Below are 9945 nucleotides of genomic sequence, written 5' to 3' on the forward strand. Positions count from 1 at the left end.
TCACGGCGGATGGGAAGGACGTGCTGGAGTTCCTGGGCAACCCCGCCAACTACCCGGTGTCCATCCGCTTCGGTCGCCACCGCCTCTCCTCCAACGAGAAGCTCATGCTGGCCTCCATGTTCCACTCGTGAGTTCGGGCGGGATGGGGCGGGCCGGGGGTGGCGAGGGGGGACGGGGCTGCTAAGGGCCATGTCCCCACAGGCTCTTTGCCATCGGATCGCAGCTGTCCCCCGAAGTCGGGAGCTCCGGGATCGAGATGCTGGAGACAGACACCTTCAAGCTGCACTGCTTCCAGACGCTGACAGGTACCGTCTGGCCCCGGGGCACCCAGCACCCCTCTGCTGTGCCGGGGCTGTCACGGAGCTCCACCCTCTTCACGCTTCTGTCATTGTGGCTCTAGGGATCTTTGCCATCGGATCGCAGCTGTCCCCCGAAGTCGGGAGCTCCGGGATCGAGATGCTGGAGACAGACACCTTCAAGCTGCACTGCTTCCAGACGCTGACAGGTACCGTCTGGCCCCGGGGCACCCAGCACCCCTCTGCTGTGCCGGGGCTGTCACGGAGCTCCACCCTCTTCACGCTTCTGTCATTGTGGCTCTAGGGATCAAATTCATGGTTCTTGCTGACCCAAGGCAGGCAGGGATAGACTCCCTTCTCCGCAAGATCTATGAGATTTACTCTGACTTTGCTCTGAAGAATCCTTTCTACTCCCTGGAGATGCCAATCAGGTAAGGAAAAGCCCACTTCCAGTAACGCGGCTACAACCCCTCATCACTCTGCCCGTGCCATAACAAACGCTGCCGGCCCTTAAGTAGCAAAGCAGACCCAGAGATTGAGGGAAGGGGGAAGACACGGAGCACTGCTGCAGGGACGGGACACTGACCTGTGCTTTTTCCAGCGCTGCTCTGCTGGGGAAGTGGGACGTGCTCTTCCTTGGTACAGTCCCCGCTGTCCTAACAGCAGGAGCTGTAACCTGGAGCCCACGGGAGAAGCTTTACCTGTACTTAACGGCCAAGCCAAAGTTTGACAGCAGTCAGGTCGCTGTGTTGTGACTTACGGTATCTTTCCTTGAAGGATGCAGAGCCAAAGGGTGTGGAGATGCTGCCTTCGTTAGCCTATTCGGAGGAAAAGTCATGCCCTTCTGCTTTTTTGACTGTTTCAGATGCGAGTTGTTTGATCAGAACCTGAAACTTGCTCTGGAGGTGGCAGAGAAAGCTGGACCCTTCGGACCTGGATCGTAGAGAAAACCTCGCCTGTTGCACAGGCTCGTTTCTCTGAAGAGCAGGGCTTGTCTCTTCCCTAGCTGGCCTCTCCCGGAGCTCGCTCTTCCACAGCGGAGACTGCGTATCCCCAAAACATGCTTCATTATTTCCCACAATGCTGTTTTTTTATCCCCTTTGTTGTGAAATCTACCTTAAAGAGACACATTACTACTGTTTACATTGGGCCACAGAGAGACTTAACTCTGCTGTTGTGGCTCCACTGCCCTTGAGTGAAGAAAGAAAGATAAGGTGCGGGGTCCATGGCCTTACCGCAGTCAATGATTATTTTCTTTCGTTTCATAATTGTACATATGTATTTTTCCTGTACAGCTCTAACTTATGGTTTTGCAGAGGGTTTCCATGTAGGAGTAATAAATGTTCCTCAAAGAGGTGGACGGCTGCTTTTTTTTCTGTTGGCAAGGGTACATTTGTGCCAGTAGCACCTCAAGAGGATAAGCGGGTTTAGGTGGTTCTGCTTGCAACGTTCTCCGTAAGACAGTCAGAGCCCTCATGACACTGCTCCGTTTTTATTTCACAGATAGTAGAAGATCATATAATTAAGTACAAAATGCAATTCGCTTCCATTGTTTTAATTAAGGCTGGCTACCTACTCTTAGAACCAAGCTGTTCAGCAAAGTACCTGCATGCAGGTTCTTCACGAGTTGAACTTGCCTCTTGCAGGACCCTAAGGCAGTAAATCCTTTCGGGGGGAAAAAACAAGAATATTCAACAAAATGGCGGTTAACAACCCAAGCCTCCTTATTGCGAAGAGTGCTGGGCCTGACCGCTCAAGGCTGCTGGCTGCCAGCGGTGGCCGGCTCTCAGTAGCCCAAGCCCCTACCCGCAGCCCCGAGAGATGCAGCTCTTGACCAAAAACGTTCTAGACTACGCATCTTGTACTGAAAACATACAAGCCAATGCTAGAAATACGGGTTTTCATGAAACCCGGTAGTGGGCCGGCGGTAGCTCTGTCGCAATACCTGCTACCGGGTCAGTTTTCCTGGCTGATTTGCAGAGCATTTGCTACAAGCTGACTTGGCAGCAGCTGCCTCCCTTGCAAATCATTAACACTGTACACAGTCGTCGCACCGGGCAGGACCAGTTCAACAGAAGGAGCTTCTCTAAATGCCCTCCCCTGAAGTGCCAAGAATTTCTTGGAAACGTGCCTATTTCTAAGTGCTGCGGAGAGCCCTGCCACAGCACCGCATCGGCGTTGCGCTTGTCCAGAGCAAAACGCCGCCCTCGCTCCTAACAGCTAATCCCGGGTAAAGCTAAAGCCACGCTGCTCCCAAATCAGCCGTGAGGCCGAACTGTAATAATCAATCATTCACTGCTCTGTCGCTGTTCCAGGACCGAGAGCGGGCAGGGAGCTCACGCCTAAGTAAACCGAGGCAGCCGCGTTTACAGCAGCCGCGCGGGATGAACGAGCGTTGGCGAAGGCTCGCTTCAGCACCCCTGAACAACGAGGCTGGATCGACAGTTAATGGCCGAGACGAACAGCGAGGACAAAACTAAACGTGACGGCACCTGAAGTCAGTCATTTTAGAGTACTTTTAGTGGAGAAGCTCAGGCTGCGAAGCCTGCTTGCTTCACCAACAGTGCTGTGAGGAGGTACAGTAAAATCATTGCAAATGTAAACTAGCTGAATTATCACATCTCGAGGGAAAAAAGTGATCGGTAGCAGGAACCTTGTGCCCTCAGGCACGTGACAGTGGACAAGAAACCGAGACATTTTTATCTAGGTTGCAGCAATAGGTAAAGTCACTCCTAGGCCAGTTAAACAAAAAACGAGGATCATTCACATCAGCGTGGGAGCATCCTTTCCACCAAGCAGCTTATCCTCAGTCAGCCTTCCTGGGAATCCGGCCCATCCTGGTGCGGATGTTCCGCAGCAAGAAGAAAGCCACCGTGCTACCAGTACAGGTGATTTCAGCTACCCAGAAGGCTGTGGCCCAGCTGTAGTGCTTGGCAATGGTACTGAAGGGTAATCCAGCCAGAAAACCCCCAACTGTAAGAGAAAAACAAACATAAAACTAGCAATGCTTAAGCATCTCAATTTCATCAGCCAGTATTTGGTTTTGCATGTGTAAAGATTCCTCAGGCCTGGTTTGAACTTGAAGCAGAAGGCAAAAACCCATCAGGTAGAGCAGAAAGCATCCCTGAGGCTTCCAGCTCTATTATCTCTGCTGCTTCGGCGGTTCCCCACGACCAGCAACTTGGCACCCGGGGCCTAGACCACGCTTCATCAAGAACACAGGCGGGTTTTGTTTGGTTTTCGGGGGAACGGGCATTACTCACCGTTGGCCATGAGAGCCACTATGGCGTGGGAGGTGCCGCACAGGTTGGCAGGGGCGCTTTCGTTGGCTATGACCCCAAACAGGGCGATCGGCCCGTAGGAGGAGAACCCAAACACAGCTCCCAGGGTCAGGATCCACAGCTGTCAGAACAAGCCAAGATCAGAAACGGGATCGGCGCACCTCACCGCCGTCCATCAGCAGCTGCTGACAAACCGCAGATCCTACGCGGGTATGAGGGGGCTTTGACATTTTTGGGCTGACACCAGCTCCCTGGCCTGCAGGCGGTCAGGCTCAAGCCTGTGACAGACCCCACAAACACAGAGCCCAGCTGCACCTCCACCGCACCGTCCTGTTAGCCAGCGTGAGCTCTCCTCTCTGCTACAGTTCTGCCTCCTACACCGTGTAACACGCGGTATGTGCTGTTTTGCAAGAAAGAGCCAGAACATCGAAGAAAGGTGGGCAGCGAGCCCCTGAAATCACGGGAGCGAGCTGTGAATCGAGTCGCTTTTCAAAACAGTCCTGGAGACACCGTCTGAAAGCTTTTTTCATTTTAGATGCAAGCGACTGATCAGAGCACCTTTATTTGCGAGTGGCCGCTATCCGATAAGCTCCATGTTACTAAACAAACAGAGAAATAAAACCAAAAAAACCCATTCCGTCTGAACTTCAGTGTTAGCTTATGCTCTCAGAAGGCTACCCAGCTGAGAATTTATCAGTCACTAGTGGAAGCACAACAAAGGGTAAGCAACTTGACCGTTTCAAGATTACAGCATGCTTTTTGAACTGTAAACCCATTTCAAGATGCACAGAAGGAAGGAAGTGCCATCGTCTTTTCCAGATGGGAAGCAGAAACCAAAAGCGAGGAAAACGCTTGCCAAAGTTAAGGAGGAAGGCACCTGCAGGAGCAGAATCATTCCTCCTGGCCTCACTCATGAGACCCCTTAGCTGGCTACCTTTTACCTGATAAACAAACGTCCTCAGAACCTTCTGTACAAGAACTTAAAATTTTTATATTCAGACTTTTAAAGTCAGTTAGTGTAATCAAATGATTATAAGAAAAGTTTTCTCTTACAAAACTTACAGTAATCTTCTCAGTGCCCTGGTTCTAAGTCCTGGAGTGCTAACCAACCTCCCAGGATAGGAAAAAGGCAGATCAGCAAAAGCAGAAACAGGCAGAGGGAGAAAAAATGCAAGGCAGAAACCTCATGTTCTTTTAGGCCTGTAAGATCAGCTAGAGGTTGCAAGGCTACAGTCCAGAAGTGATTTTCCTGAAGAAGAAAAAAAAGGAAAGGAGAAAAGAGGTTTCATTTATTTAGCAGTCATTTGGGCAGATGCAAGTCATGTCTACACTACGGCCAGTAACGCAGGCTACCCCAGCCAACTTAGGCAGCGGAAGCAGTCCAAACCAGACTAAGTTAGCCTGCTTCTCTGTAACGCAAAGAAGATGCAAACTTTCCCACTTCTTGGGAAGGACGAAAAGAACAGTCACGCTCCCTGTCGTCAAGCTCCTCACAGTTAAAGGGCTCTCCCTACAACCTACGGTCAGCTGCTTGTGCGCGGATTACCTTGGGAGAGTCGCCCGTGACCGTGACGCGGAAGAGAAACATGGACACGCACATCCCGGCCATCATGGAAAGCAGTAGCGTGTGCCGAGGATTCCCGTAGCTTGACAGACCCACCTGTAACACAGGAAGGGAAACTGAGGGTCAGAAGCTGGAAGGACTCCTTCCATTTTATACTCGTAGTAACTAGCGCCGTCCACACGGCCCCGTCAGAAACATGGACGGCCCATCAAAAAGCACACCTTTTAGCAAGACTTCTTGGTTTGGTTTAAGGACTGCCCGCAGTCAAACTGTGCTAAACAAGCAGCTCTTAGTGATGAATGATACTTCTGTTATCGAACGCGCCCTATTTCCACCCTGAATTTGGCTTCAGATCCCACCACTGGATTTTCATGTGGGTTTTTTTTCAGCCAGAAGACAACTGTCAACAACCAGATCTGTTTCAACACAGAAAGCTGGAGAGCACAGTAAAGCCAACAAATTAAACAGATCAAACATCTTAAACCCGGCAGGCGTACTGCAGTCCCTAACATCCGCATACGTATTTCCCCACACCTTCTAGGGCGTTCAGCAGCTGTCCTCATGCACACAGCAGCATTGGGTAGGGGCTTACTTAGCTGCCAGCACCACCCTGACTGAGCACCTTAGTTAAGCTGTCGAGATGGGTCACGTCCCTCTCAACCTACCTCCACATGAAGGGAGAGAGATGGGTTAATCAAGAATTGTCTGATTTTCGAAAGTCCCATTTCAAAGCAGGGCAGTTGAGACAGAAAGGGGGAGACAGAAGAAAGAAACATGGTACTGAGAGCGGCTGTTTCCTAGCGTGAGGCAACCCTACCTCTGCATTCTGGGTGTCCTCAATCTCCAGAGGAACATAAACGTGGAGAGCATTCTGCTCCACTGCTGGTGCAGGTATTAGAGAGGCGGGGTGGGGGGGAAATCATCTTTAAGCACTCACCAAGGAAGCCAAAAACAAATGTAGAAAGCCTGAAGCAGCTCGAATTGATGCTTTGTCAACTGCCCAGCACACCTGAGGGTCCAGATTACTTACTCTTGCTACGGCTCTGTCAGAAAGGTATCCAGCAGCAATGCTTCCCACCAGACCCCCAATCTCCAAGGCACTCATGTAGGAACTACCTGGAAAGTAGGTGAAGCAAAGAACAGGCCATCAGGTTCGGTCACAACAGCAAAGCTGCTCCATGCTGTAGACCAAGCTCAACTGCCATCAGCTCACCATGAGCTCAGAGCAGCTCTGCTGGACAAGACCCTCCAGCTCATCCTTTGCACAGGAACGTCTGTCTGCCAGTCCCACCAGGGCCTTGGCACAAGACAGCACTGGGGCACTCGGCGCATGCAGTAGCTTCATCAGTGAGTTCAATGACTACCTGTATCTAAGCGGGCAGGTAGGAGGTAAAGAAACAAGTCCCCCAGATGGAAGTGCCTGTGTCCTTTTGCTGCACCCAGTCGAGCTCTCTGCCGCGCCTCCCAAATGGCAGCCACAAAACTGAAAAACGCAGCTTTGCCTCTTACCCACAAGCATGGATTGTCCCCTCTCCTGGATCAGGAAGAGCTGTCCCCAGTCGGTACAGCATGTTTTCACTCCAAAAACGACCAGGTAGCCTGTTGAAAGCACCCACAGGTATGGCGAGAGCAGCAGCTCTGTCAAAGTGCTGTTGTCGCTGGAGGAACCTGTGAGGAAGATCAGGAGTAATGTTACTACTGCTTGAGCACAGCTACTGAACCACACCAACTCAGCGGCACTACAGACACACCTGCAAGCAGGACTCATGCATAAGGACATCCTTACAGAGGGAGATATTCATAGCTACTGGTAGCGAAAGGCTTCACCTCCCCCGTGTTCTGGGTTTGCTGTGATTTCAGAATCTTTTCTGTCAACTTATTTCACATTCATTAAAGATTTCAAAAGAATAATCAAAACAGTAGTCCCCGTAATTTTCTGTCTTGCGGTTGCCAATAAACCCTTCACAAAGGTTGTCAGAAAAATGATCTGCTGCTCCAGATTTTGCACTAATGCTTTTAAGCTCTGCCTGTGAAAGCCGCTACATAGACCCAAACAACGATGCCAACTTGCAGGTGCTACCTTTATTTCTGCGTCTGTCATCCAAGAATGCCTACAAACCTACCCTCCCCAGAGCATACTCTGGGGAAGCGATATTGGTTTTGCACACAAAGAGGACAAGTCGAGCAGCACAGGCATTGCAGGACAGCGTGGAAGGCAGGCTGAGTTTCCACTGGCCTTTAAAAGCCTACAGCAAACCTCTGTTGCAATTCCCCTCCACCTATTTTGCTTTCAGAGGAGCACCATACTCAGTGGTCCGAACCAACATTTATTAACTAGATGTCCTAGGTTAGGACAGAAAACACTGAGCAGAGTCCACCGCAAGCCAGGGGTCAAAAGAACCCACGGCGGGGTGAGGGGAGAACTGCCTGTCCTCTGGTAACATGGAGGAAAGGAAGGTCAGGCTTGGTTTTTTCCTCTCTCTCCAGAACCCGCCAGGAGACTCAGCTTACAGTCTAAGCAAATAAAGCCCGAAGAACACGAGGGCACTATTAGTAGGAAGACACAGCCGGGGAGTGGAAACAGCCAGCCTCGAGCATCTCAGCGACACGCTCACAGTCACCGGCAGGCCAAGGGAACAGAACCAACTGGCGGTCACCCTCTTCCTCTGCTCTGCTGCACTTGGCTGTGACAGCCTCAGAAGCCCGTGCATCGGCCCCTTCCCAGTAAGATTACACGTGAGCTTGGTTTATACGATTTGTAACTTCAGCACAGCAGCACGACAGTTACCAGAATAACGCTGCTGAAAACAACCCCTTACACATATCCCTCCCGGCACTGATTTCGGGAAGTGGGAAGGACGGAGGTCTCGGTACACCGAAAGCGACACGTATGCACCGGAACACAGACAGAAGGCACCACACCTTCTCCCACAGCTGCCCGCTTACAGTGAAGTCTCGTGCTCACCTTTCTTCCCTTTCTTGGCTCCTTGTTCGATGTTGGGTAGCCCAACATCCGACGGCTCGTTTTTAATCAGGACAAGGCAAACAAAAGAGACAACCACGCAGATGAAGCCAGAGAAGGACAAAGTCATGCGCCAATCGTAGTTCAGAGACACGAGAGCAGCGACAATGGGGCCTAAACCTCCAGCCAAGTTCATGCTTGTAGATAGGATTGCCCACCAGGTCCCAAACTGGGAAGGCTCAAACCACTGTGCAACAACAAGAAAAACGGCATGAGGTCCGAGAGGGAGAGTGATGCTGCACCTGAAAATCCTCAGTCAAGGCACATGCTGCGGGTTCAGGGCAATTCAGACTTGATCTACAAACGTGGGTAAAGGGCGTGCCTACTCTTCGCTACCTTAGTCCCCCAGGGAACTCCAAACATCAGCCACGGGAGCTTGACAGGTGCTAATACCACGAGCCAGCTCGGAGTTATTTCCATTTACAGACGATGAAACCGAGACGTGGGCCGGGAGAGGCAAATTTAAGAGCGCACCGTCCTGCGTACTCAGTTGTTAGGAACAGCGTCCTCCTGGAAAGGTCTACTGGCACAGGACCATGAACAGATACGCAGAGAGTCACAGGGTAACTTTAGGACTCGCTGTTGCATTGAGTATCAGGCACGATCGGCTCAGCATTGCAATGTGCACTCAGAGCCAGAATCACTTGGGTGGTGGTTATCGGCAGGAAAGCGTCTGAGTGCTACATTCACAAACGTCTTCAGAAAACACTATGTCTATTGTTTCCGTTATTCGGGACCTTCCTTTCCATGCAAACAACCATCCCGGACAGTCCTTTTCTCACCAGCTAGATGAGCCTAGATGCCTCACAGAAGGGCAAAGCAGCTGGTCATGTCCCCGCGTTCCCCACGTACGTGCGTTCCTGGATTTTACATCTTTCAAGAGAGGTTAGCACACAGCTGACCTCCCTTCCTTCTGCCCTAAGGCAGAAATCAATCTGTTCCATTTAGATTGTCACAAAACCCAAATACATGCAGCTCAGAGGCTCGACTCACGCTGCTTCTCCATATGTTACCCGGTCTTCTACCTGAACAGCCTGCAGTTTGCGATTCCTGAGTTCCCTGAGAGTGCAGATGGAACTCTGCTCATCGCTCCTCGCCCAGCAGCAAACCGCCGCAACGGCGAAGAGGTGAGCAGACCTCTGTCTGCACGCTTAAAATACTGGATTATGACAAATGACATCTCTTACAGTGGAGAAGGTCTGCCAGTGGGAAATGTTACTTATCAAACTGAGCTAGAATCGAGGCATGTAAATGCAAGGGCTAACAAACTCTTTGAATCTTTGCTAGAATAAGCAGAACCTTGTGCATGGAAACATGCTCTGCAGGCAGAAGAAAGCACAGCTAGTAGTTTTGACCTCCTTGGCTTGAAGGAGACAGGAATAGGTGCAGATTCCTCTGAATTTGCAGCAAACATTCCTGCAACGCGGTCCGTACAGACCCGCTGCCAGCAGCGCTTAGAAGAAGAGCTGCGAGCTTCCCCCTCGCCGTTTCCAGCAAACACTTACTTTTCGCAGTATCTTCCCACAGGGCGGCCAGCCCAGTCCCTGGGCCAAGCCGTTGAGGAACCAGAGCCCAGCAAAGGCGGTGACCGTGGAGCTCCAGGAAAAGACCACGTTGACCAAGCCCACCATCAGGAGGCCGGAGGAGAAGAGCCAGCGGGCGCTCATTTGGTCGGAGAGGACGCCGCTGACGAACTTGCTGATGGCGTACGCTGCGGACTGGCTGCTGGTGATGAGACCTGCGGCGGGGCAGAGCCCGAGACGCACCTCAGCCAGGCGGCAC

General features: G+C 51.5%; 2 protein-coding genes across 3 annotated transcripts; one reads left to right on the forward strand and one right to left on the reverse strand.

Moving 5' to 3' along the window:
- The first annotated feature begins 6 nt into the window (after window positions 1-6).
- TRAPPC4 (trafficking protein particle complex 4) lies at window positions 7-1641 on the forward strand. The gene is made up of 4 exons (XM_010282094.1): window positions 7-127; window positions 202-305; window positions 601-727; window positions 1162-1641. The coding sequence occupies exons 1-4, from the start codon at window positions 105-107 to the stop codon at window positions 1238-1240; spliced, it is 333 nt and encodes a 110-aa protein (XP_010280396.1). The 5' UTR covers window positions 7-104; the 3' UTR covers window positions 1241-1641.
- Window positions 1642-2886: 1245 nt separating this feature from the next.
- SLC37A4 (solute carrier family 37 (glucose-6-phosphate transporter), member 4) lies at window positions 2887-9936 on the reverse strand. 2 transcript variants are annotated; one of them, XM_010282095.1, is made up of 8 exons: window positions 9669-9936; window positions 8107-8350; window positions 6651-6809; window positions 6172-6257; window positions 5124-5237; window positions 4761-4826; window positions 3560-3698; window positions 2887-3269 (listed from the first exon to the last, which is right to left on the reverse strand). In XM_010282095.1, exons 1-8 carry the CDS (start codon window positions 9828-9830, stop codon window positions 3103-3105), a joined length of 1137 nt encoding a protein of 378 aa, XP_010280397.1. In that variant the 5' UTR covers window positions 9831-9936; the 3' UTR covers window positions 2887-3102. The 2 variants fall into 2 exon arrangements, with proteins under 2 accessions (XP_010280397.1, XP_010280398.1); XM_010282096.1 differs by lacking the exon at window positions 4761-4826 and having other exon boundaries at window positions 2980-3269.
- Between the last annotated feature and the right edge of the window lie 9 nt (window positions 9937-9945).

The sequence above is a fragment of the Phaethon lepturus genome, unplaced genomic scaffold (genome assembly GCF_000687285.1).
Source record: "Phaethon lepturus isolate BGI_N335 unplaced genomic scaffold, ASM68728v1 scaffold39782, whole genome shotgun sequence".
NCBI classification, from domain to species: domain Eukaryota; kingdom Metazoa; phylum Chordata; class Aves; order Phaethontiformes; family Phaethontidae; genus Phaethon; species Phaethon lepturus.

Bases quoted from the DNA above. Each gene is read 5' to 3' on its own strand.
- TRAPPC4 (XM_010282094.1), top strand. From the start codon at position 105: ATGCTGGCCTCCATGTTCCACTC. The intron at 128-201 runs GTGAGTTCGGGC...ATGTCCCCACAG, and splicing joins CTGGCCTCCATGTTCCACTC to GCTCTTTGCCATCGGATCGC. The intron at 306-600 runs GTACCGTCTGGC...TTGTGGCTCTAG, and splicing joins CTGCTTCCAGACGCTGACAG to GGATCAAATTCATGGTTCTT.
- SLC37A4 (XM_010282095.1), bottom strand. From the start codon at position 9,830: ATGAGCGCCCGCTGGCTCTTCTCCTCCGGCCTCCTGATGGTGGGCTTG. The intron at 6,258-6,650 runs GTAAGAGGCAAA...CCTACTTTCCAG, and splicing joins GGGACAATCCATGCTTGTGG to GTAGTTCCTACATGAGTGCC. The intron at 3,270-3,559 runs GTGAGTAATGCC...TTTCTCTTACAG, and splicing joins AGTGGCTCTCATGGCCAACG to TTGGGGGTTTTCTGGCTGGA.